Source organism: Chlamydotis macqueenii, chromosome Z (assembly GCF_036417535.1).
Source record: "Chlamydotis macqueenii isolate bChlMac1 chromosome Z, bChlMac1.mat, whole genome shotgun sequence".
Lineage (NCBI taxonomy): Eukaryota > Metazoa > Chordata > Aves > Otidiformes > Otididae > Chlamydotis > Chlamydotis macqueenii.
In genome coordinates, this window is record NC_141593.1 from 23,617,170 (window position 1) to 23,645,139 (window position 27,970).

At 38.2% G+C, this 27,970-nt stretch overlaps 1 protein-coding gene across 1 annotated transcript in view; it reads left to right on the top strand.

Annotated features, from left to right (window-relative positions):
- Positions 1-27,970, top strand: part of HOMER1 (homer scaffold protein 1) — an 88,590-nt gene that overhangs the window by 3,350 nt on the left and 57,270 nt on the right. Inside the window, exon 2 of the mRNA XM_086770271.1 lies at positions 21,610-21,766. Coding sequence (XP_086626397.1) covers positions 21,610-21,766 — 157 coding nt within the window. The remainder of the gene's footprint in view (positions 1-21,609; positions 21,767-27,970) is intronic.

Sequence of the window (27,970 nt, forward strand, 5' to 3'; positions counted from 1 at the left end):
TCTGTAAGATGTGCTTGTCTCTGTCATGTCATGTTAATCAAGGTGTCTTTATAAAGACTTCAGCTTCTCTTTGCTTTTGTTGGACTATATTTAGTATGTTATCTTCATAAAGGTGGTTATGATATGTGTCAGTTTGAGATGGCAGAATTAGAATACTAGGGTTCTTGAGTTGGCTGGAGAATATTGTGGAAGATGAGTATTTTGGGATGTACTTATTAGCATTGTAGTTGCCTAGAAATAAGTATTGGATTTTAATTTTTGGCAGTCAGGAAAATGTCTGTTGCTGGTTGATCCACTTCTAGCTCTTACACTTTTTTTTAGGATTTTGACGTTAGTCAAATGCATTTCTTTAAAGCACTCAGGATGCAGGGTCCCATTTTGAAGAGAGGATACTATAATTGTAGGGGAATTGACAAATCATGCAAATTCTAAACTGTAGGATGTAATAATGTCTACAAAGCGCATTTGAAGCTTTAAAATATACAAGTATGTAAAAGTCTATACTGTTTGAAGATATGGAATAGACAAATCTTGCTGTGGAAATTTGTTTTGGTTTGCAGCCAGTTGAATTGTTTCTTAGGTGTTTCCAAACCACAGTCTTATGCTTAAACTTTTCACTCCTTTTTCTAGCTGAGTAACAAGACGTGAACACTGTAAAGCTCTTAGGAGCCAGAAGCATTGTTGATGGTTAAATTTGACCTGACTCAAGTTCTTTAACCTCTCTTTCTCCCTCTCAGAAGGCTTAATGATAGCTTTCCCAAAGCTTCATCTTAGCAACAGTTCCGTCAGCTGTGCTCCTCTGACACAGAAATGTTGCATGTAATAGAGCAGAAGGTACAGCTTTTTGTTGGTAGTTCAGTGTTCCTGCAATTCCTGGCCATCTTGCTGTCTCAGAGGTAAAACGAGATGCTTATTGTGTGAAAGCAATGGCAGCAGAGTAGTTTGTGCTGTCTTCTGTAGCAGCATGGAGAGTGTAACAAAAACGAATCGACATCACTTACCATAGATAACCCCCACAAAACTTGATTATCTGAAAATAATAGTAAGGTATAAATACTTAGACAGATGGACTATATGTAAATCAGCTTGAAATGGTTAATGAACTACTTTGTCAGGCAGCAATGTGTGGAGACCTCTACCATGCTTCAATTATCTTCAGTCACAGTAGTTTTGTGACCATGAAACAAGAATGAGAAATCTAAACCAGTTTTTCTGGCCTGAGAACACACAAATAAGTGTCCTGAATGCCATAGGGCGTGATTTCTGTGCTGATCTAGTGAAGGTATTTGTAATTCCTTTAAGTTTGCAATGGATCTATTTCAGTATTTCCATGCATTATAAAGACTATGTAGCTATGTAGACCAGCTGTTTGGGTAGAGTCCTAGTGAAAATAAATATTTCAGTCCTTCCTTTTCATCGTGTTGAGGTTATTTTTACTCTCAGTGTCTCAAGCCAAACATCAGATGCTTTGTGTGTGTGTGCTTGTGATTTCTCTCTCCCAAGCAGTGCTTGCTGTACCACAATCCCCATTATCTTTGCAGGACTCATAACCAGATGTCAAGCCAATACTTGAGGACGTTTGCAATCTTAAAGCCATAGAGATTGTAGTAGCTTGAAATACTGTAACAGACCAGCACTTCTAATCGGAGAAGGCAATGGCACCTAATTGACATTAGTGTTTCTGCCTGCTAGTTGGTAAATGTCATAAGTAGAATTCAGATATAACTTTTACAGGAATTTTGTTGGAAAACATTTGTTCTTTGTGATTGTCTCTTAAGACTGTAGTTTGATTTAAAGCTGTTAGCTGATTACTGTTTAAATCACAGCTTTCCAAATCTATGTGTTAGTGTAGTACAAAGAGAGGAGCAATGTCTCATGATGTAACGCTAATTTACTAGCAACTTCTCGTTAATACAGATGTCTGGGACATCATTTTAGCTGAGCCTATGGTTTTCCAGTGTATTCCAGATCAGTGACCATCTAAACAATGCAAACACTGCATACAGACTGGAAACTTAGTTCTTCTGCTCCTTTAGATATCTTTAATTCTGAGGCTGTTGAGGCCTAAAGTAATGACCAAGAGCTGATGTCTCTTCTCATCCAGAAGTTATAGTTTAAGACGCCCTTAGCAATGGAGCAAGTGTGGTGTCAGCCAATGAGGCAGAGACCAGGTCTGGAATGGAACTCACATCATTATATGTGTATAAATATGCACACAGAAATTAAGTGTGCTTGTGTTTTAACAATGTGCCCTTTCTATCTGAGACATTCCTGCGCTTGAGAAAAATCTCAGGCTTCCCCATGTGTGTGGTTACAGTCTTAGTAAGAAGAAACTGTAACAATGAACAAAGGGATAAAGTATTCTGTGTTACGTCAAGTAAAAACAAAAATGGGAGTACTCAGTCCATCTTTTTTTTTTTTTAAGATAGTATGTTGAATTGAAATGTGTACTTAAAAGCCCCATGTAGGTGAATGCCTTCAGTAAAAAAAATTGCAAGAGCATACTTTCTAGTTCAGGATTTTGTGCTGTTCTACTTGCAAAGCTTTTTCAGATACATTCTGTCTTAAAGGTGAGGTGCAATGGGTGTGGAAGCATTGCACTTTGAAAAATCCACTTTCATATCTAATTTTTATAATGGATTTATTTTCCCCGTTCTGTTGCAAGTATTTTATTTTTTATTTTTTCCAAGGCTGGGCTGTGTAAGATCCACCAAGATTAATATTGTGTTCAGAACAGGGAGATTGGAGGGGAGAGGCGGCTAGAGGGAGCTGTGGTTTTGTTCCACCTGGGCCTTCCACCATGCAGTGTTGGGCTCTGTTGTATCTACACAGAGCCCTGGTAGTGGTGATAATGTTGTCTGCTCCATTCTGCAAAGTAATGGAACAGTGTTTGAATACTGTATTGATTTTCCGCATCACAGATATGCTTCTGGCAACACACTGCATTCAGACCTGCTTCTCGGGTGGCAAGAAGTGGTGAATGCCAGTCATCATTGAAAAAAATTAGTCTAGGGAGACACCATTTAAACATGCAATAGATGATGTTGGATTGCCAGATACAAGCCTATATTGACATTTCCAGTATCTAGTAGTCTTTTTTTGGTTTGGTTTTATTTTTTCCTCTTAGCTGCAGATACCAAGTTAGCTAACTTAAGCATCACATCACTCATTTTGACTAGTGGCTTTTACTTGAATTAAGAGGGAACAACTTGAAATATGTAGTTCCTCTCAGGTTTTTCTTCTTCCTCCATATACCTGCTAATGACAGGCTCTGTTTTGTTCGACTTTGTGGTTGTATCTTGATCATTAACTTTTCACTGAGCTTACCACCAAAAAAGGGGTAACAACAGAAGTCAGGGGCTGCTTTTTCCTGTCATCTGCATTTGTACGCTGAGTCACATCAGTACTGTAACCTAGCTGACTACGTGGCTGTACAAATACACGGGTTGGCACAAGGGAAGTGTCATTACAGGTGGGATAGACCTGCCTTTGCTACAGCAGTGTCTGGCAGGAAACATTTAAAAAGATCTAGACTCAGAGCTATACCCATCTGAGTTTGCTCCTCAGTTTTGAAGCTCAAGTCTGGAAAGGTATTTTGAGACTGTACACTAGAGTGAGTCTCAGTGTATTGAGAAATGACATTTTTACCCTTTCAGTAGTGTTTTTCATAGCAAAAAATATAATAGGTAATATTACTGGGGCTTAGAATTTAGTTTTTTTAAATGTTTTTTAATGGCTTATTCTGTAAATAGTATGCTATAGTCTTGAATCCGTAGTTAATCTTGAAGCTTTTCTTGTAACAGGACATATAATGAGATCTTCCTTGAGCTTTGAAAAATGAAGAATGAGCTTTAACTGGTCAACACTTTACAGTGAAGTGTTGGTGAAATAAATAATCTTCGGCATGTATTCTCACAATTCCTAATTCTTGTGCTTGTTCATTTCCAATAGTCTGCTAGCCCTGGCTTGTCTGTACAAAAATCTAAAATAATGTATTGTGTGATACTGGAGAAATTAGCGTTTTCTCCAACACGTGACTTACTGTGGAGTGCACGGCCGTGTCAGAGTATGAAGGGTTTTCCATGCCAACAGAAATAAGCATATGGAATAGTGTATGCTGTGTAGCTCTGCTGTCAAATCGTTGCGTGTAGTGACTGAGGTCTGAAGCAGCTATTTGGCCAACTGACTTTGAAACTGGAACACCTGTCCTTTTGCACTAGCTATATGTCTCTTACAAGATACATATTTTTTAAAAAAAAAATCCTTCCTTTTTGTCCACATTAATAATATTTTTTAAAAAATCAGGTTGGAACAAAAGCTAGAATAGTTCAGGTACTGGGATGGATTAAAGTCATTATAGGGGTGTTTTCTATAATGTCTGCAATTTACTTTTACTGTTAGCAGGATTTGAGAATGTTTTCCTTTGTCTAAGAACTTAGCTCCAGAATGACAATCTGCTACTTCCCCGGTTGTTCTTACAAAGAACAATTTTACTTAGCATGAAAATATACTTAGAGTCCCTCTCTTCTGCCCCTTAGTAGCAACCTTAAGTCCTAGATTTAAAGAATACTGTTGTTCTTGAGCACTCGAGATGGACATGGTAATCCTCAAATCACTTGCACTAATTCAGCCTTTCAGATAGGACTCAAGTCTAGATTTTGCAAAGGTTACCTTCTGTTCCACATTCTTGCTTGTCTTGTTGTCTTGCTACTTCTGCCACTGGCTATTGCTTTTGTAAAGCTCAAGACTTTGCTGATTTAGATGACTTTGTTGTCACTTAGAGCAACATGTGTAGGATGTTGCATGTGTTCCTGGAATCATTTGGAAAAGAATAGTTGAACAACCTGTCAGGAAGATTCTGTCAAGGAAGAATATCAACTGTCAACACCATGTTCAAGTTCAAAGTGGTTTTACAAAATCCAACCATCAAAACTGTTCTACAGCCTTGGAAAATGCTATTTATTTAGTGGGAACCTGGAACAAAGGTTTGATTTGATGTCCTGCATGGCTCTGGACAAATCTTAATGAGTGTATTTAGACCCTAAAAATTGCTCGCTTGATGATCCTGCAGCTTGCATATGACAATAATTTTCAGAAGTCCCTCAGGAAGAGTATGGGTGGAATTTACCTGGTTACTAAGATGCAGATTTTTGTCTTCACCCTGTACAAGTCCTGCTAGCTTCCTCTTTGTAGAGGGGAAATGTTGGGAGGAATGGAATGATGATTTCAAACTGTGAGTAGGTTAACTAATTTTTGGAAAAGCAGATCATTGAACGCTGCCTCATATGAATAGCAGTTTTGCAGTGAAGGGCATGAATGTGTGCTGCTATTAAGAACTTGATGATAACACACAGTTTATGGTTAGCACTGCTAGTTATCATCACAAAGTGAAATTTTAGACTTTCACATTTGAAAAATGCAGCTAGTATTTTTCTATGAGAAGCTTGTATTCCATAGAAATATCTCTAACCAGAGTGGCACAATAGCAGTTGACCTCCTTCATTGAAACTTGACAGTCATGGTGATCTGCTTATGTCACCTGACACTTTAATGAAGGCCATTAAAAAAAAGAAGGATTCTGGTTTCAGATACCATTATGCTTAATATGCTTGTGTGCCAGAGGTTTGGGAAATTAGTGGTCATAATCAAACTTCACACAGAGCCAATTAAGTAATGATTAAAACTGGTATTTTAAACTTCAACGAACAGGTACAAAATTTTGCACTAAATTATCATGTCTTTATATGTGTGCTATTCCTCTTCCTGAGGAACTGTTCCTCTTCATTTGCTTGTAAACACTGAGATTTTTTGCAGTTTAGTATGCTATTAGTAATACCTACTCCTGGCATTCATTTACTAGGTTAAGCAGTTGTGTATCATAGTATGTATTCTGTTTCTAAGCACAAAATCTGTTAAAGAGTGGGAAATGGCAGTCTGCTACACGGACTTGTATTTGATGCTGCAGTTAAGCCTCTTTTGGAACTAAACATGTGAGTGCCTAAGTGCTCCTGTTTGGGAAGACTATACCACATCTGGCATACATGAGTGAAATGTTTTTAAGTACAACTTCCTTTAAAACTGACTTTGCAATGCAGGCGTTCTGTAAGTAGCTAATAAACCTGCTTGTTTCTTGCTGCTGTTCATTTCATGGATACAGAAACACTTGGGCTTGGCTTCTTACATTTAATATCTATTTGATATTTATGCAAAAGAGAGGGTGAGGGAGGCTTTCCTAGTTCTTGGTTAGTGTACAGGTTTTGAATGCATTGAACCCTGCCAATTGATTCAGGAATCATTTAAGGAAAATAGTTTCTGTTCGTAAAGAAGGGTCATACCGAAATAACTAACTAGTTCTTAATAAGCACTGGTTCCTCTTCTTTGATTAGACACTTCCTAACTGTAGTAGCACCCAATTATTTCTTGAATATTTTTATTGAACTATTAAGTATAGGCCTCTAATGTAGGCAATTCCAGTTCCATGTGAAATAGGTAAGAAAATTCCAGTCTTTTCTGTCACGTAGGCATCTGAGCCAGCACTTCTGCACAAACTGTATGGTGTGCATTGTGTTGCTCAGTTTATCAAAATGCTGAGCAGTTTCCTGAGATCTGATTTTTTTCTTGTAATTACACTCCCAACAAGTAAAATAACTTCCATCTGGGTAGAGCCCTGATTCCTACCTGCTGTTCTGGGGTTAGAACTACAGTCATTGCAGGTGCCTTTCTGAAGTATAAGCTATATTTTGAAGTATGCTTTGCAAAGTGGTTCATAATTTAGTTCCAGTACAACTAACACACCATACTTTGTCTTTACCAGCCGCCACCAGTACAGTTAAAGCAAGTGCATGAGGCGTCAATGAAAAAATGTTTCTTTACATTATTTGAATAGCAATACCCAAGGGTAGTACTGATGCAGCCATTGTGTTTCCAGCACAGTTGTCTTCCCTATGAGCTGCTCTTCATTGAGACAGCCTAGTCCAGGTGCAGCTGTTCCTCTCCAGCCGCGGGGGCCCATCCTCACAGCATAGCACTTGGCACAGTCCCTTGGCTGACATTTACTGAGCAGACCTATGTACCTATTCCCATGCTGGCCTCTGTAGTAGGCTGAGCAGGGCCTACTGTTTGCTCCATACACAGTGTGTTGTCATACTGGTACCTTTAAAAACGAGTTGTACCCTGTGTACTTGTTGTGAATCTCGCCATTACAGTGAGAAATTGCCTGACACTGCAAGGCATGTTGTGAGGGAAACAGTATTTAGAGCTGTCCGAGGAATGCCTTCAGTGATCTGATGAGCAAAGTGCTCTGGAGGCCTTTCAGGAATAGTATTTGGGTGTCCTGCCTTAGGAGAAGCCTCAGAACATTTTTGGCATATCTGTGGTGTGAACAATCAGAGAAACGGAGATCTGTCACTTCCAGTTACAGCTCAGTATAGATGGAACCACTGCTTCCGAAATTCAATAGTGTTTACTAGGCTGTAAGTTATCAGAAGGGAGGGACTTGCTGGCATGGTAATGGCATGCTCGAAGTGAATTAAAGAGGCTTTATAGTTCCTGCAGTGCTCAGTGGGATGATTCAAATTGATTTGTTACTTATGAATATAAAATTAATTTGTTTACCTTTCTAGGAGTCTAATTCATTTCCTTGATACAAATGAAATAATCCAATTCTCATCTTGTGATGTGGACCAGTGATTCTTTTTGAAACTTAGCATGCACCTGTGGCAGTCTGGATGGAATTGCAGATTGTTTGAACATCAGTTGATGGTGATAGTGATGAAATGCATGTTTATTCAGCGCGGTTCATTCTGCTCACTCCATATATAAGTTCTTATACTTCCACTGATGCTGGTGGAACCATGGCTTCTGCTCTGAGGTATTTGTGGTCAATGTGCAGAAGTTGTGCTACTGATTTATTTCAGAGTGTTTATTTCTGAGGGTTAAATGTGAAAGCTCTCAAAACTGACTGTTACCTGTCAAGTTCTTAATGTTGAATAAGGGGTTTGTGGGTTTTAAGCTGGTAATGAAAGGAATGATAAGTGCTAGGCCCACAAAAATAAAAAGCATTTTCACATGTAGAAGGCACGTCAAAATTAGTGATTTGGAGATGAGGAAGACGGTGAGGTGGACTTGTTTGATGGGATGAGAAGTGGTAAAGAGATGTGATCATTTCTGTATGAAGACCTACAAGGAAGCAAAATGGAAGTTCAAAGCCAGTAAGGAGGGCAGTGAAAGAAAACTGGTTAGAAGCATTGCAAGGAGGGGTTGCTAAAGTTGGTGGTGCCAAGTGAGAAAACCTTATTTTGGTACAGAAATATGTTGGAGACAAATTCCGTGTGTCTCACAATAAACAGGGAAGATACGCGTTCCTTGTTTTTTCTGTTGTGAACGAATTGCTGAGAGATCTGTTCTTTAGGATAGCAAAATTATGACTAGTATTAGTTGAGTGTTGTTTCTCAGAGTCAAAGATTGTTGGAAAAACAGCAGTTAACATCGGCTAAAGATACCAGTTTTTAAAAACTGTCACTGTTTACCATATAATTGATGATCATCTCAGTGGAAACACAATGAATTGATTCTGTGATTTTGTCTTCCTTCTATTCCTTTTTAGGTTCCAAAGTTCTCATTTGTCTTTGTTGTGAAATGCCCCAGCTTTGTCTCTGATGCTCCTATCTGTGAAATTCAGCCATCAGAACAGAAATTCTTGTCATAGGCAATGATGAGACTTGATGGAGTGCACAAAATCGCACTGAATGTCAAATTAGAAAATACTGCATTTACGTTGTTTATTGAACTCTGTTGTGTTTTATGAAACTTAGGCTAATGTAGGATTGCTACTCTGCTATTTCAGTGCTCTGCATGACTGCATGTCCTAGTGCCAGCCCTCTGTTCCTGGTTCCTTCTTGCTGCACTAGCTGTGCGCAGTGACACTTGTCAGTACTGCTGAAGGATTTCATTATAGCAACTAAATTGATCTAACCAAAAGTTAGAACAGATGGTGTTGATTTTTGGACAGTCTCATGCTTTCATGTCGGAACAAAGCAAGGAGTGCCAGTCTGTCAATTGTTTGAATGTGCTACTCTGGGTGGTACTTCTACCACTGCTGTGTTATGACACTTATCCCACCAAACAATTTGATTGACATCAAAGAGTCTTCATGCACTTGCAGGATGCTGTTTTTCCCCATCTGTGTCTCAGCAGCAGCACCTAAGTGGCCCCATCTGATTTGACTTAATTCTCACCTTGTTTAGTCAGCATCAATCGATCTAATTAGTTATTTGTTACAACCCTTCTCACAAACTGAAAATTGTTTTGCAAAGGAAACTACTGAACTTTAGATCTCAAAGAGTCCATTAACTGATTTGAGGGTGTCTCTGAAATATGACAAGGAAAACATACTGGATGGGAATAAGCTTGCATTCTGGAGATTGCAGTAGATTGAAAATCATGTCACATTTGGAGTCTTCCTCCTCCTCCTCCTCCTCCTCCTCCTCATCTTCCATGCCCCTGCAAAGAACAACACTGCTGGACCTGCTTGTAAAGCAGGACACAGAGTCCTGGCTCACAAGCAGTGTCTCTGGGTGTCAAAGCAACTTTGTGCTCTTGCCTTCTCTGCTTCTATATTTGGAGAGCTGTGTTTGTTATGATGGTATAGGGGTTTTCTGTCTTTCTTTTATCATCCTTTTTTTAACTTAAAATTGTAGGTCTTCTAGTGGTTCTGAAGACTATAGATACTGTCCCTGAGGACCATGTCTAGAAAATGTTGATTTATTTAAACTTGAGAAAACAGATGGTGCAGAGGGCAGGAAACTAATTTACTTGTTTCAAGTGCTGTGCCAAGTAACGGTAGAAGTTCAAGCTGAACACTTAAGCTGCTTTATATTCTCCCTTAAAATATTTGCTGGAATTCTGTAAGAGTATTGTGACTGACACACCACTCGTTTGCATGGGAGATTTTAGATGTAGATTGCAAAGGAAAATTGCCTCTCTACTGAGATTATCAAGGAACTAGGGGAGTTAAAGGAAAACCCAGTTATCAATTGCTTTTGGACCTTTCTAAACTTTTTTTCCTAACAGGTATGAGTGACCTCAGTTCTTCCTTTGCTACATTGTGCTGTGTACGCTTCATTCCTCTCGTATCTGCTTGTGTTGCAGGTGTGGCAAAGTTGCTTTTCCATGCTGTAGAATGGAGGGAAATTAGTATTTTTAGACCATTGCCTGCGTGTTTCCTATTCCAGATGCAGCTTAGCTTAGTTTATTATATGTAAGGGCTGTTACAGGAGTGTTGACATCTAGACTACTTTCAGAAGTGTCTTGTTAGCCTGTCATTCCAGGGTTCTTTCTTCATAGCAAAGAAGAAAGGTTTAGGTTGTTTTTCTGTTTCACTTTTGGTAACTAGATGTGGAAAATAGCTATACATCTTAAACTTAATAGTCTAGTCATAAAGATGGAGCTCCTCTTCTCTAGACTTCCTTGACAAGAATTTTTGGACAGAGCGAAATCCAGGAATAAAATACTACTTTGAATCAGTTTTTGCTATCATGATTACTTAGTATTTTCACTATAGATAAATATCTATCCTAAAATTCAACCTAACATAGTATAGCTGCTCTTAAGTCATTAAAAGCTGATTATTGGTTTTCTCCAATCTTGTAATTTAAAACAAATTTAAGATAAAAGTTAATTCAGAGATACCTTTGTCCACTTACTTGGATGATTTAGAGGAATAATCACTTAGGTACCTAGAAAAATTCTGAAGATCCCTATATCCCTGGGCTAACATAATAAACTGAAGTGAAAATCGTGAAGATAAAACTGAGTACTTGTCATCAGTAATGTTTTTGTTATCTCATCTGACTCCCAAAGCTCTCAGTTGATTCATAATATGAAAATGAGCTTTTGAAGGCTGGGTGGAAGGACAAGAAAGGAAAACCTTATAGAGCTTTGGACCTTCATGCAGCTATTGGAGGAACTTTCATAGTGAGTGATAAATTCTTGGTATGGATGTTTCCTGTAACACTTTGGCTGGTTGCCTATCTGCAGAACTTGAGCAGCATGTGGTAGCTCGGGGCACTGGAAAACAGGCATTTCTTAAAAGCCCACAGAATTATAGAAGTGAAAGCAAATCCAGTGTGTATCTATTTCTGTTCCTTTTTTAAAGATTAACATTACATTTTACATATCCTTCAGGTACCTATTTTACTCTCTAACACAAGCACCTCCATGTTCACTGACAGTACACCAAAAATTTAAGTTTTGTTCGTTTTTTTTTTCCTTCCCTAGAATATAAGCCTTAATTTTAGGTAGCATCTCTTTTGTTCCGAATACCGGAGTTTACATCTTACCTGGCAAATGTAATTTGATATGTTCTGTTTTGATCAGGACTTTGAGGGCATGTTTACTCTGCTTGTTAGAGCTCAGCAGGAATGCCCTTGCCATCTTGGAAGCCCCAGAAAACAGCAGTGCTAGACTGCAAGCTGTTCTGTGCAGTCAGGAGGCAGACTTCTAGCAGAGGCTCAGTGTGGAGAGGGCAAGCAACTAGTGAGAGACAACCTAGACAGGAGGATGAAATGCCTGAGCTACAGATGTAATTGTGACTCACGTCTAAGTAAGCCAAATTCTGCTGCAGAATGCTGTGCGCTATGTTCTGTTCTTTCTCTGAAGAATGCACGTATGTTTTCAGTTTTTGCTTTCTTCAATTTGTAAGAAAGCAAAACATAAGGTTTTGCTGTTGATGTGGACATTGAGCATATCTAGTAAGACCCATTTGATTTCACTGTAACCTGAATGGATATGATCCATTGCTTGTTTGAACAAAAAATAAGCAGACACTGTAATTCAGATTTTCACTGTGTTCTGAGAAATAGTAATGCAACTAGAGAATTCACTTAGGTCTTTTCTACTGATATCTCAAATTTTCTCTGGAAATTAAGAAAAGAAAAGAAAAGATCTGTCATGCAGTGAAGTTAACACTAACTTGAAATAATGGATTGCATCAGTCTCATGAATTTTAAGTTGATATGTTAAAGCCTTTCTCACCTGATGTTAGGCATTATTTCTCATCTGATGTTGGCTTCTGAGTGCTTTTGCATCTTCTGTGCCTTGTGATATGGTGAGGCCTGAGGAGGGCTACAAGGGCATTGTTCCTAATGCAAGATATTGAGGGCAGGATCTGTTTGCTTGGTGTGCTCAAAATATGCTAACTGAATTAGTGACCAACTTTGTTATTAACACACTTCGTAATGCCTTTGAGGTGGATATATATGTGTGCGTGTATGTAAAAACACTGATCCGAGCATGTCAAAATCAATGTGACGTTAAGGCCATGAAGACAAGCCGGACAAAGAAGAGTATTGGAGACAAATATTTAGGGGACATCTGTTTAAGGGACCCTTGTTCCTGGTGTTTTGTAGGGTTTCACATTCAACAAGATGCCTGAACAGAAGTGCCAGTGAAATAGTTTGGAAAAGTGTATTTCTAAGAGAGAAGGTGCCAAGGAAGAGTTGGTCAGGTCAAATGAATGACTTGTAATGAGGCAAGAAGGTCAATCTGAGAGACGCATCAAAGCCGGGTCACTTGAGTCCTGCTCTAAGACTCAATCCATTCTCCTGTGCCTGGTTTTGCCAGTGTCCTGTCCTGCTACCACCACTGTCCTCACAATAAAGTCATTGTGCCTGGCTTTTCTTGTTCTCTGTGGAGGCTGGGAACCTGGGCACTGGTATGTCCTGTGCTGTGCAACTCTGCCAGCTTCCATGCTGTTGATGTTAGTAATTCTGTGAGACTGTAACCTCTGTGCTGTGCTACAGATAGTTTTAAATCTGTGTTAAGGAAGAAGCTCTTTACTATTCTGAAGTTTACCAGTAACTACTGTCCTTGACTAGTCTCTTCTGAATGGGAAGCTCAGACAGAAACAAATGAGTTTAAATTAATTTTCTCATTGCTCTTCATAGTTACATTTTTTGGGTTTGGGGTTTTGTTTATAACAAGAGCCTCGTTTCCCACCGTATGGTAATCCTAGCTGTTGCAATTTTACACGACGACTATAAATGTTAAGTGCTGTCTGCAGTTGTCTTACAGTGCCTGCTTGTAGGGTACTCCTCTACCTTTCTTCTCTCCCTTGCTCCTCTGGAAGGTCTCATATATGGGCTTCCTGAACATTTAGTTGAGATTGCACATACAGAGTGATTTTTTTTCCCTGAATGGACTATTTTATAGGTTTACATGCTCATAAAGATGCCAACCACATCAGCGGATATGCCAAAGTGTTATCAGAAGGAATTGATTTCAGAAATGTTTTCTGCCCTACGTTAAGTTATCTGCTTTTCTGACTTGCCTCTTGTGTCATACAGAAACTGTTTTTCATTGATATAGATAATCGTAAGTAGTCAGTTTTTCTAATAGTGAAAATCCATTATTACTGATTTAATGGATTCTGTCTGCTCATAGGTGTCCAATTTAGCCTAGCTTGTATAAAACTATATTCTTTACATCTAGCTGTATACATACATGTTTTGCATGTATTTCTTAGCCTGTAGTAAAATGTTACGAATTCTTCTTTTCTTTTTTAAAGCCCAGGGTTTTAAGGTATGCAAATAGAGTGCAACTGTTGCCCCTTCTGCTTGAATAGCTCTCAAATTTCAACTAGTCTTTATAGGAACATTGCCGTTTCAAAGGAAATAGATTTCTGACAACTTTATGAAAAGAAAAAGCCGAGTTGAAAAGAGTGCTTTTTGAGAGAGCAAGAGCTTAACTCCTGGTTGTTGCAGAGGAATGTTCTACCCTAAAATGTTTTCAGGTGGAAGTTTCCTTTCGTTAGACGCTGGAGATCCAACTGTGAAATAGAATTTTTGTTTAGACCAGTTTTTATTAATTCCACTATATGTACCAATACTTTAGGAAAAAAAAACCCGTAACTTGGTAAAGAAGAGGAAAAGGGAATGCCATCATCACCAACAGCTCCTTATTGAATGAACAGAGTGTGAGACTCTGTGATACACTGTCTCTTTAGGATGATACAAAATGATGCAGGTGTAAAATTGGATTAATATGACGTTCTCTGTCACATTTCCACTGGGATGGATACCATGGTATTTCTGTGACATCTAATTGTCTACCTTCACTATAAGTAATACCAGTGCTCTGGAGTCTGTTCCTGTAGGCTGTTTTCCAGGGACTTTTGTGTAAACCCATCACAGAATCATTTCCAGTAGTAAACAGCTTTTACAACTTGGACAGTATCTTACAACATGCTGTGATTTCCCGTTCACTGGACTAAAGCTACTAAGACAATATGAATACTAAAACCAGCTATGACTCAGTCTGTTGACATTGTGCAGTGCAGTTTAAGAGCAGAGGCCAGCAATGCTTTCCCTTGTTTATGTACTCTTTAATGTTAGAAGCTGTTTTATCAATTCAGTGGGGGAGTTGCTATTATCTTCTAAAGTTATTTGACATCTAAGAACCTTTTAAAATCTAATGTTTGAATAATTCTTCAGTATTTTCAAAGTCTGATCTGTAATTTCATAGGATTGGAATTACTTCAAATCATGTTCTGTATTTCTGCCATCTTTGAAACTTCTTTGTTCGCGTGTAAGACTACAGCTAATGAGCACAGATTATGGATGAAGGAGCATAGATGCTGTAGTGTGGACAAAGGTGGAGGAGAAGGGGCAGAGTTTACAGGCTGGAGTTTGAACCTTTCCTTCTGAAAAATAAGCAATACTTGGCATCAAAATATCTATTGTACGTTTATAAAAATAAAAACATAGGCTACAACTTACCCTTGGAAAATCAAAGTGTTGGAGCTGACCAAGCTGGTTAATCCAGCAGGCCTGGTGATTTTCTTGTGGCAGATGGGCAAGGCTTTGTCTCCTGATCACCCATGACAAAACATTAATTTCATAACAATGTAAATATGAGCAGATCACTAAATTATTTTCTTCTCACTAGCTGTGTCTTCTGTCCATTGAGTACAGTGTAAAACTGAGGTAGATTCAGGTTAGATATTAGGAAAAAAATTTTTACAATGAGAGTGGTAGAACACTGGAACAGGTTGCCCAGAGAGCTTGTGGATGCCCCATCCCTGGAAACGTTCAAGGCCAGGTTGCACAGGGCTCTGAGGAACCTGATCTGGTTGAAGATGTCCCTGCTCCTTGCAGGGGGGCTGGACCAGGTGACCTTTAAAGGTCCCTTCCAACCCTAACAATTCTATGATTTTATCTGATTTCAAGCTGAAACATTTCAGTTGGTCAGAACTTCAGATCCTTGAAAATCCAACGTGCAGTATGTAATGTTTCTGGCGAAGATAAAAGTGGTTTTTTTACTTAACCTTAGAGGATTAGTGAAAGGTTCTAGATCATTTTTCTCTCTTCAAATCCTGAAAAATTGCTGGTGTTATTTTTGATGCTATGCTGACTCAGAAGTGGTTAAAGATCTAATACTAAAACCTGATTGTTAAATGGGAACAAAACAGTTTATAAAAAAGCTTGAAGGCACTGCTGTGTGCAGTATTATGTAGCTATAGAATATATTCGATAAAGTAAGCCATTGAACTTTATAGGTAAATAGGTGCATGTATGTGTTAAATTCTAACTGAATACAGAAAACTTACCAAGTTTTTCCAGAACAACTTCCTGAGCTTTTGCTGACACTGAGTAAACATGACTCAGACTCAAAACATAACAGCAAAAGCGGGTCTAGGAATGTCAGTATAAAACTAGATAAACTGCTGATCATATGGGAGAGATTTTAATCTGGTTGCTCACTCGTAACTTCCACTATTTTTACTATCTCAAAGCTTGTTTTGAGACATTAAAGTTGTTATTGTATGTATGTAATATAGAAAGCAAAATCTTAAGATATACTCATTTCACAAGTATGCTGAGTATGTTTTGTTCAAGGACTTTATAATTTGAATTTTTATTTCAAGATGGCAGTTGTCAATCACTTTCTGTCCAGAAAAAGATTTTATTTCAGAACAGTTTCCATGCAACAAGAATCCAATGTTATTCAATACTGTTCCACAAGCTACCATATACAGTATTTATCAGACTTCAGAGCATTTTTAGAACTAAGGAAAATTCTGTGTTTTGCTGCTGCTTTGAATTGTGTTTGCGGAGCTTGTTGACTCAGACTCCTCAGAAACCATTGTCCATGTTTGGATGGCATAATTGACAAATTAGTTTTGACTATCACTGCTCTTCTAATCACTCTTCTCATTTCTTTTCAAGGACATATATTCAAAGTGCTTAGAGTAACAAAAGCTTGCTACAGCTTTAAAAACAAGCTAGGGAGAGTATTTTTTAAGACTGTAGCAGGGCATTGGGAGAAAGCTGTAGTCTTGGTATGCTGACATTTTGAAAAAGCAAGAAGGTCTTTGTCCTATCCTAAATCTGAGGATAATCGGCCAATGCCTGAGAGATCATGCAGGGGATTCATGTTGTCTGATATGAGAAGTTACCTTGGATGACAGATAGTACAGAGGCTCAGAATTCACTGTGTACAAAATTACCACCTGCAAAAACATACATGTGATGCCTACTGAGAGAGTTTGCAGTCCTTAGGACTGACAGAGCGTGCGTGCTGAGCATGGAGGCTGCCACATGGCAGGGTCTGAGGCTGTGGAGGGCTGAGGGCAGCGCACCTTTTGTCCAGTCTCCACTGTGGACAGGGAACTTGGAGTGTGGCTGTACTCCAGTTCTGAGCACAGAGATGTTGTCCTGTTCTTGGATGCACAGGGCATAATCTTCCTCTGAAACTGAAATCTGAAGGATTGGATCTTGCTCTGTTTGCAACTTGTAAGTGTGATGAAAAGGACATCCAAGGCACATTTTGTTGAGTTTGTCTTGAAAACAGCCTTTTATGTGGATTCCATGCGCATGAAAAACAGTTAAGTCTGGGTAATGCACTTTGGAGTTTTTAAGATCCATATTGGGGAAATAGAAATTACTGAAATTGTTGACGTAAATGTTCATTCTGATGGACCTTTCATTACTTGGTAGATTCTTCAGAGCTGTCAAAGCTGAGCTGAGTAGGAGGATCTCATAGCACTGGACCTGCTTATTCATCCCCTTTTGTCCTGCTGGTTGTGCAAAATAGCTCTGCTTAGAGATTTAAAACTTCTAGTGTATTTGAACACTTTGGGAATCAAAAAGGCTGTTGTTTTAGGTCTGATTTTTGTGTTTGTGGTGACAGGGAGGGAATGTTGTGCGCAACCAAACTATTTTGATTCAGGAAATTTAATTCAGTTTAGTTTATTGCCAATGAAGATGAAGACAAGCAGTTAAATAAACACAGAAAGCACACCTCATCTTCCCTGCTGGCACCTCTCTAAGTCCTTGGCATCCCATCCCCTCACCATAGATGGCAGTCAGTGCTTGTGGTGGTGCTTTTTTTTTTTAAACTAAATTCCTCCACAGTGTTACACCTGCCCCTGCTCCTGCTTGGGCAGCTCTTTGCTCCAGCCCCTGCTCGGGTGTCATCTCCTGTATCTCTTTTTCTCCAGCCCAAATCCTCATCTGTTCTTATGTCTGCACAGAGCAGTCCCTGACCTTGTCCCACACGGTGCAGCATCCTCCCTGCCAAAACCCTGTCAATTTAGCCCAGTATGCAATGGGAAGGGAGAGTGGTGTGTAATTTTAAATTTTTTTTTTTAAACACACCGTAAAGAGAGGCAAGTAGGACATCAACTAATGTTGTAGAAGTTCATACCTTCTTTTCAGTGGCCTTATTGTTTTTACAGTAACTAAGACATCAGAATCCCAGCCTTGAGAAGCTGTAGATTTTATGGTAATGAAAATAGCTTTGGAGTCATGGTAAACAATAGTATGGGGAAAAAAATAAGAGGAGAGAGGTCTTCAGACCTAGTGCTGGCACGATCTGGAAGTACCAGACTCATCAAAGAATAGATACTTTTTTTTTTTTTTTTAAAAAAAGTAAATATTAATTATAGATTAGCAAGGATAGTTCTTTCTAATGTTCTGTACTAATTGAAGCTTCTTTTGTGAAAGCTTTAATTGCTCTAACATATGGAAAAATGAAACCTTCGGTTCTTATATTCGGTAGTCTGCATTTTTTTGAAAAGGATGTATTAAGATGTCAAACTGTAAAGAGTGGTTGGAAACACCATTCATTCAACTGTTAGGACACAGACTTTTCTTCTATGGCTAGCCTAGGGCTGATCACATATCAATGAATGGATTTCTGTATCAACGTTGAAAAAAACTGATGTGACTCTGTATGCTTAAGTGGTACTTCTCATGCTTCTTTAGTCTTCACATTGCCACTCAAGTCCAGGAGGACTTAGCACTTACTTCTTTTTAGTCTGTGTTTGACTGTTGTCATGTTGCAGTCTAAACCAAGTAAGAACAGCATGATATTAGCCTTAATGTTTCTGCCATGCCTGAGTGGACATTTCTAATAGTCAAACTGTGTTACTATGGCATTCTTGTTAGTTTCTTTTCTTTTTGTTCAGCATCAGGATATTTCTGGAAAAATGAATGACTTCTCTTTGTAATTAGTGATGATTTCTTGTCTTAGTTCCTATTAGTGTCTTTAATGAATACTAAATACTTTCTGGTAATGAAAGAGCAACAAGAGAAAGCTGAAAGAAGAGGAGAAGAGAAGGAACTGGGGTTTTTAAAAGGTTTTTTTTTTTTTTCTTATTTGAAGCTGTTCTCTTCTTCCTAGCTTAACTTTATATAGGGAAAAGTAAATTTTAAAAATTTTATATATGGAAATTTATTATAAAATGTTTGGTTTGTATATATTAATTTTCTGAACACTTAGCAAGGGAAAAAGGAAACTATTTTCCTATTTAGCTAATACTAATACTCCTATAACTAATATTATTTCAACTGAATTAATTGAAATTTCCAGATTGGGAGAGCATCATGTCCTGCGTGGATAATGGAAGAACAAAAAGTTTGAGTTAAGATTGATTAGCTGAAGTTACAAATCTTATATATGTTTTGCATATGTACAAATCTTGTATATGTTTTATGTATTCCCTTTTGTTTGTTTCTGAATGTTTTAGCAAATCTAGAATTTAAGTAGCTCTGTAGTATGTTGCTACGGAACAGTAAAAATGACCTAATTGAACAGCAACTTCAAAGGACTTCAGTGGCACATCAATGACTGATTCTATAACATATTTAGTCCTGTAGACATAAGGTGCATAACTTCTGTTTGTTTGAATACATAATCATTATAAATGTTCATAATCAAGTGTCAAAACATTGTTCTAATTCTAGAGGCATCTGAAGTTTAGCATCTTTGTCAGAAAAATCCTAATTACCTCAGTAATCTGGCAAAATCATGGTTTATCCAACTGTTTTAACAAAGGGAGCTATGCTTTTTGCACAGAGTGGACACAGCTTGTCATTCAGCAGAGCTGTAGTTTTAGTTAAAACATGGAAAGAAAAGACTCTGGTTTTATCAGAAGCTATTAAAAAAGTGTTAGTAACTTAATTTATGCTGTTCCAGATCTAACTGTAGTGTCTATGCCAGACCCACACCTATGCCCTGCAAATTGGTCTGATTTGTCTTTGAACAACACAGCTGAGCAATCAGCAGGAATACGCAGGCCACCACATCAAACAAATTGTGAATATTTAGCTGGGACTATGGAAGATTTTTGTGCTGAGCAGCAACTCAGGGCTGAACAATCGAACTTTACTGACTCTCCCACTTGCTTTTTGTATAGTTTTCATCTCCCTTTTACATATTAAAATCCTAACCTGTGGTATGTGGAAAGTCCTAGTTGTGTCATGTACTCTACTGTGACAGAATTGAGTATCAGTGCTGGTCAAATGTGTGTTCATTAACCACACATCTACAATTTGGATTCAGCTCTTCTTTCGCCTTTATAGTTAATCTGGCCAGAGCGTTTGTCTTCTCTTTTCAGTGTCAATCTTAATCTGAAAAATTGGCAAGCTTCTAAGACTTTCATTTTGATGGGCTCTTTAACTTTCCAGAGTTAAAGAACTGGTTGCGTTATGGTAATATGTGTCACTTTACATTCAGATATGCTTAATTGGGAGGTAAATGCAAAATATATCCAATATTGAAGACAAGAACTAAAGTTTAAGTATGATGGAAGACATAATTGTAGATATTTGAAAGTGTGATAAGAATTAATGTAAAGATTCTGTTAAACAAAAGGGCTATAAAAGTCACCTTTGCAAAACCTTTGCTTATGCGCAAGGGATTTGGTTCAGGAAAACAGCTACCAAACCTCCTATAGCTTGGTGATTTAGAAAAAGAAGATGAGTTGGTGCTGAAGGTACAGTGACATTTGTATGAAGGACTAGCATGTCCATTGATCCCCCTGCCCCATCTTCCTTCTCCTTTAGCTTTTACTGGAACTCTCTGTTTCACTGTCTTTGGCCTGTTCTGTATCCTTTCTGTCACTTCTTCCAACACTCAACACAGGAGAGAACCACATCTTCTAGCAGATGAGCTTCAAGGAGCTTAACTCCCAGCTGAGTAATACTATTCTGCTGCTGAAAGCTGGTCTCAGCTGCTCTTGCTGCCAAGCAGCAGAGATATTTCAGAGAGTTCACATGTACCCCTTTGTAATGAGGCCAGATTAAGCCCCTTTGGTTATGAGTACTCAAAATAATAATTTTTTCTTCTGCTTTTATTTTGGGAAAAAAAAAAGTATTAAAAACTTACCTCTTACAGGGAAGTGAGGGCAGGGACAAAGGATATGTTCCTTCACCTCCTGGAAATGGGAGAAAACAAAAGAGTCAAAAAACCTAAAAAGTTAAATCCAACTTCAAGTTCTGGTACCCAGTATCTTTGGGATTTGGTGACAATATTCCCTGAAGAAAACAGCAATCTATTTGTCACTAAGATGTAACTAAATTTAAACTGACAACCAGTGTCTTAGTAATACTAAAATATTTTTAGATTTTTGTGCAATGCTACCTGTCCTGGTAATGATCATATGGAAAATGAGGTGTAAATTCTGAAGTACATTAGGTTTTTTTACCTTTTATAATTTTATTTGGTAAGCAGGTAACTTTGAACCATGTATGTTATACGTATTTAATGTTGCTATGAAAATGCTTAGATGTAAAGCTCCAAAGAGTGAGGATTTTGCAACCTATGTTCCTGGCCCTAATTAATGTTAGATTTAGAGTAATTGCATTGGATCAGCCAGTTCAGTTTCAGATTATGACCTAAAATGGATTAGAATAATCAGAGTATTAAAAGGTTTTTTGAGAATATGGGAGTTTAAAGTCATACATGTTCTGTAGTGTAATGAATGAGATGAAGTTACACATACATTAATGCCGGTTAGATTAAAGGATAGATGGAGGGTGTGGGCTGGGAAGGTGATGGGAGAGGGCTGAATCTGTATTGGAGATGCCTGTCTTTATCTGACTCTACCACTGGATGCTGATTTTTTTCCTTAGAAGGCTTGCATTTTGCTTGGATATGTATATTAATGCACTTATCTGCTCTATGCAGCACCGCATGCAGAAGTTCTTAGGAAAAATTTATCATGCTAAGTGAAATGTATACATCCCTGTGGGCAGAACTGGTAGATAACTTGTGTGCGACAATATTAGGTACAAATCAGATTCATGACTTTTACTTTCTGTCACTCAGGGAACAACCCATCTTCAGCACCCGAGCTCACGTCTTCCAGATTGACCCAAACACTAAGAAGAACTGGGTTCCCACCAGCAAGCATGCTGTTACTGTGTCCTACTTCTATGACAGCACAAGAAATGTCTACAGGATAATCAGTTTGGATGGCTCAAAGGTAAGTTTTCTTTCATAAAACTTACTCACTTCGTCAATTTTTGTATTTGTTTTCTAGTCTGATGTCCTTCATGTATCTTCTCAGATGCTTTTTTGAATAACAGATTACTGACATGTTAGAATGGTAACGTTGCTTCATTAGATGTTTCAAATGCTTCATTATGTATTTTAAGTGTTTATTTGAAAATACTATTTTCCATATATTCATATTTACTTTGATAAATCTATTGCTGAATTTAAGTGATGACCTGTTACTTACTTAATATTATGAGCAGGCTAGAAAGATATTTCCTACGAGATACACTAAAAAATACAAATAGGGTTACAATAACCTGTTTTCTCCTCCATACTCAATGATCTTTCAGTATCATTGGCTTCAGCATTATGAAGGACATCTGTTCAGTGCCCATAATCACTTAGTAAATCCGTTGTTATGTAATCTTCCAATTTTTGCTGTAGAGTATGTGAGGATTCCCTCCTAATAAAGCTCTTCATTGTAAGCTTTTATCAAAACCCAGTTGTTTTGGGTCTGGGTTTCCTTGGGAGTGTTTTCCTTTTTTTATTTTTTTATTTTCTTTTTTAAATTAGGAAAGATAATGTGTTGAGCTGTTATTGTAAGAAACTTTGTCTAAGAAATTAATTTGATGTGGAGAAAATACTTTACTATTCCTTAGATTCTACCCCAAGTAGGTATAGAAACAGTAACTACAAATAGCACATCAGAAGACTCTGCAATGAGGACATTAAAGATGAAAGTTGAAAAATATTACCCTACACTTTTAAAAATATCCAGAATATTGCTATTTTAAATGAGAAAGGAGAATTTCTATCATGAAGTAGTATGATACTACTATAAGTGATTGAGACTGATATCAAAGCCTAACAGAATTTTCCCAAGTTTAAGTCTTGCTTTGTTTCTTCCCTTCCCAGCCTTCTATCAAATGCTTTTAGTTCCATCAAATAATTAAAATACCTTTTGTGTGACTGTTTATAAAAACAGACCTTGGGATTGGAACTAGACACTATATGAAATCAAGACTACCAGTTGTAATCGGTAGCACCTTAGCTGATCTGCACAGTTTACAAAGTCCTTGCTCTGGTATCTACTGAGGTTGCTCTGCCTTTGCCCAAAGCTGCGTCTTCTGCAAAGTGGGTGCTCAGTTAAATTGTCAAGCAGTTGCTCATCTATTCGTTTGTTCTTTTGTCTACTGCAGCATTTCCTTTCCATTTATAGGACTATTGGCAAAGTATATTGATAACGCAATCTATCACTTTTATTTACTTTTTCTGTGGTTGCTGCAATCCTAATAATGTTTTCGTCCAAGTGTAAGATGTCTGAATGAGATCTAGGATCTCAGTCACGATTAAGAAAGACCCATTGTTTCAGGTATCAGAGCACTGCTCTGAAACATGCACAGGTGAGTAGCAGGGGGACCCATGGAAGAATTTTAAGGATGTTTTCAGCATAATTCCCACAGACTCTTTTTACTTTTAATTAATGCCCCATCTTTTTTAACATGTCTGCACATATACAATATAGTATCTACAGAGGGCTAAACATAAATGTAAAGCATTCTTAAGTTTGAAGTGCATCCAGATAGTGTCTCTGCTATACGGCATACAGCTGAGTGTCAGTAACACTACTGATATCTGAGCTTGCAATGCCGTGTATCGCTGATTGGTCAGACAGAAGTGATAAATTTGCAAAGGAGAAAAAACTATGGAATTTAATTCTTCCATTTTAAGTTTTGAAATGAAACTGAATAAAGATTATTTAATGGAGTTTTTGTTAAAAACAAATTTACATTGAAAATACCTCAAATACACATGTTGCCACTGGCTAAAACTGCTCTTCAAATCATACTGTTTTTGAAGCTGTCATGCCCCTCCCTCAGAGGAAATAGATCCAACCAGGTTTTATTGTATACCTTGGTGCTGGTGGGGTTTACTGCACACTGTGGTTTGTACGGTGGAGAGAATGACGTGCATGTGGCCGCTCGGTTACAGCAGCTCAGGTGCTGAGCAGTAAGTGATGGCAACTCACATGTATGTTCACTTAGACTGCAGTAGGGGAAGTTTGGGAGAGATAACTTTATATTTGAGTGATAATCTTGTTTCTGTCTTACACCCTTCCCTTTCTTTAGGGCAGTGGATTTCAGTGGGATTCCTGGATAAAATTTAGTTTTGTATTGATTGTCTGAAAATCATTACATCTTTATTCTTGAAAACAAAAGGACATTTTTAAGAAACAATCTTCATTCACCTCTGAGGAACGCTGTTGTACATTGCAGATTCCCACTTGAATTTGCTTATGGAGTCTTTGATGTATTTTGAGAGAGAGGCTTTTCTTCCTTGTTCCGTATCAATGGGTCTGTGAGCCAGATTCAGCCAAGAGAGGTCCTGTAGAAGCAAGTTCTGCTCATTTTTAGTACATTCTATGTGATGTTGTTTTCTGAAGCTACAGTCTCCTCTTAAAATACTTTGCACAAGAAATGATGCATCTCCCTCTAACTTGACTCCAGAAAATGTTCTAGGACCATAAGGTCTTCAGTGTACAGGACATATTTTACAGTCATGTGCAGCGTCTGGATCCATGTTCCCATGGCAGGGAGATCCTGATGCAAATAACCTGATAGAACTCAAGGCTACTTTCTATGACCTCTTGAGTAAATACCTTTTATGCAACCTTTTTCTCCTACGGTTCTAGGAATCAAGAGAAAGCCTGAAAAATAAAATTTCTTATGCAATATGACATGACAACATTAAGCAGTTGTTGCTAAGGCTTTCACTTCTCATTAATTATATAGTCATTTCATAGCTCCTTGGAAAAATGTGGTTTAGTGTTTCTCTCTCCTAGGTGATGGAAAGAGGCCTGCATTATTTCTCCAGTAACACTGCAGACAGACACTAGGATTATTCCCAAAATCCCTCTGTCTTTTCTGTTCAATCTTTGGCAATCAGTGAGAAAAGAAAGGAGATCAAATAAGGTGGTTCCTGCAGTACTAGTTAACTATCTGGTAATTTTTTCACAGGTGCAAGATAGGAAAAACCTCCTAATAATCTCTGCTCAGCTAAAAGAAGAGAAGACTCTGGGAAAGAGTGGTTTTCCAGTCTCTAGGTTCTATGAGCCTTGTATATATTATTTCTGAGTCGAGCCTCCCATCATTGTCACTGCAGTAAATCATCTTTACATTTTAATGACTGTTGTAAAGTAAACTAGTCACACATACTGATAACCTATTTAATGCTAAATACTGGTTTTAAGTAAGACCTTTAAGCACAGATCTTCAATGATCTTCCTTTAAAGACGTTAAAAAATACTGTGTGTCTTAATTATTATTGCCATCAGTCTTAGCACAAGGTAAAATCATATTCGCTGTATATCCTGCAGCTCTTGGGTTTGCAGTCAGTAAAACAAACAGCTAAGACATATGCCCTATTTTCTCAGAGCTGAACTAATGTGAAAGGAAAAAATGAAAGCTATTTTATTATTCCAGCAAAATCTAAAGATAACAAAATCAGTTTTCTTCAAGAGCTAAATGTCTGCCTGTCAGATTGTCTCTGTTCTGTTTTTAAGATATTCTTGTACATTTATACTAACAACATGCTTAAAAACTGATGAAATACTTGACACTTGTTATACTGGTAACTCTACAGTAAAATCTGGCATAGAGGAGAGCAGTTAAAGCAATACCTGTTTGAATAGACAAGACAGGCTTGATTCTAATTTAAAAAATAAATATTTCTTTTTTTTTTTTAAGCTGAAGATATTAAGGACTCATATCAAGTATTTTCCAGAAGTAGCTAACACTGACTGTATCTGTGGTATACTCTAGCATTGGACTTCTTAAAAGCATAATTAATTTGGCACATGAGAGATCTAGCACACTAATGCTTTTAATTCAGAGATAATTGAAAGCCTAGATTTCCTTGTAAAACTGGTAAATATAATGAAAGGACTATTTTTGGTATCACTGTGATCTGAATGTAGTCTTCCCAGTGAGAAACTTGCTATCTTTGGACAGCTAAGACTGGCCATGGGAATGGAGCCTCCTTATTTTTCTCTACTGGAAAATACAGGAGGGAATCACAGCAACTCATTCTCAATACAATTATCTTTTAAAAAGTTTTCTTCCTACTTTTTTGTTTGCAAGGAAGCAATTTGGCAGCCACTGTAACCCAGCCTAAATGCAGACTGCTGCCAAAACAGGTACCCTATTCTGGTCCAGCCAGCCTGTTCTGGGTTCTGTCCTGTGCAGCCAGCCACATGGTCAGTGGGCAGTCGCAGCTAAAAATTGGTTGGTTTCTTTAAGATTTTTTAATGGGTTAATTTGCAACCAGATATGCCACTGTTACTGTAGCAAATACCAATCTTTTCAACCTGCTTGTTGTTTGGAAGTCATAAGACTCTTTTCTTAGAGACATCTTCTGCATTGAGGAAGTTACATCCATGACATAGTATGTAACTCTCAAATCTGTGATGTAAGTTCAAATTAATCAAGCAATGGATGGAACTAGGGCTTAAGAAAGCTAGACAGCAGAGCTAGAGCTGAGTTGGGAGGAAGACTTGTTTCTACACTGTCCCCAGGATATTTAGTTTCAAGCATATTACTGTTGACAGCTTCTACAGCAAGAGAGATTGAGCATTAAGTGAACTTGCACAGCTCTGTTCTGGGCTTTCACCAGCTTATTTCAAAACTGGGCTTCCATGTGCTAACAGTGCTCAAGAGGATAAGAAGCATACAAGAAAAAAAGAGCTCCAGAACACCTCTCCTCCAAGGAGTCCACCTCCCTGTCTCACATTCTCTTCTGTGCTATGTGGCTTAGGCAGCCGTTTTCTGTGAGGTCACTTGGAGGCCATAGTGCAAGTGTGAGCCTGCTGGCTTTATTTGGCTCCAAACCTTATGCCTGAAGAAAGGAGAATGATATTTGAATTACAATGACTTCACTGGCCAGCTTCTCCTGTATGTAAATCTGAGGAGATATTTTGTGGATAATTAATGCTGGAGATGGCTCTCCAGTGTCTGAGATCACACAGCAAATCCTGTCCTTGACCTGATGAGACTTGTTGGTTCAAATGTAAGCTTTTAGGCATTCCAGAATTTTCCAGGAGTTGTTTGCAATGGTAGCCAAAACTTGCATTTTGAGGCAAAGGTTATCAAAGAGAACTGCCTGTTTGATATCCTTAGCTACATCCAGATTTGCTCTTCTAATTTAATGCAAGTATAGTGGAGCTACCATAGCCACTGCAGATGCCAGTTTTGTTAAACTCATCTGTGCTTCAGTATCTTTGCTTGTCTTTCTACATGTTGTGATACAATGTGTTCTCCTGAACTTTCCTGGGATCCTCCACCACTTCATCTGAGAATCACCATACGCATGGGAGCTGCCTGTGGGCTTCATTGCCCTCTCAGCTGTAAATTTTCCAGGCTTGCCCTGGCGAATTCAGAGAAAACTTTATGTTGATGGTAGCTGTGCTCCAGTGCTACTCAAATCTTAGCGAAAGCAGAGGGTGCAGGGGATGCTACTGTTAAAGTGCTACTCATTTTAATATCCACCCAGTATGCTATGTCACACAATTAGTATAGACTCATTTTTACTTCTAGAAGATATCGGACTCGGAGAGCACTGCTTGGTCTCTCTGGTGTTGAAGTTTCTCACTGTCACCATCCTGAGAAAATACTGTATTCTCTACATGTCTGTATGGTTCCTGCTGTTCAAAGAATAAAAGAAAGTTTGTGTTGCTTACGACAGAGAAGGTCGTTTGGACCCTGTGGATTTTGTTGCTGCTCTAGGATTCTTCAGCAATCACTGGCTTTAACCTGTCAAGCGTAAGGCAGAAGTTATGGTTTCATAGAAGCAGGAAACGTGCGCACTGATATTCAAAAGATTCCCAACTCGGTATTTTAAGATAATTGCAGTAGGGCACATACTGACAGTAACCTTTGGAGCACAGTAACTGGTATGTAAGAAAGATTCTTGCTGAATTGTTCTGCTAACAGTGTGTGCTATTTTCTGGGAGGTATTAAGGACGTTCTCTTTCACGTGGGTGTAACAAAGCACTAGTGATTCATAAAAGAGCTCTGAATTATTTAGCAAATGTGGCTGAAACTCTTAGTAGCACCAGACAGATTATAAAGTGTGCCTGCATTTCTCTTCAAATACACATATCTTTGGGTTTATGGCTAGTCTTATTTGTGTTGGC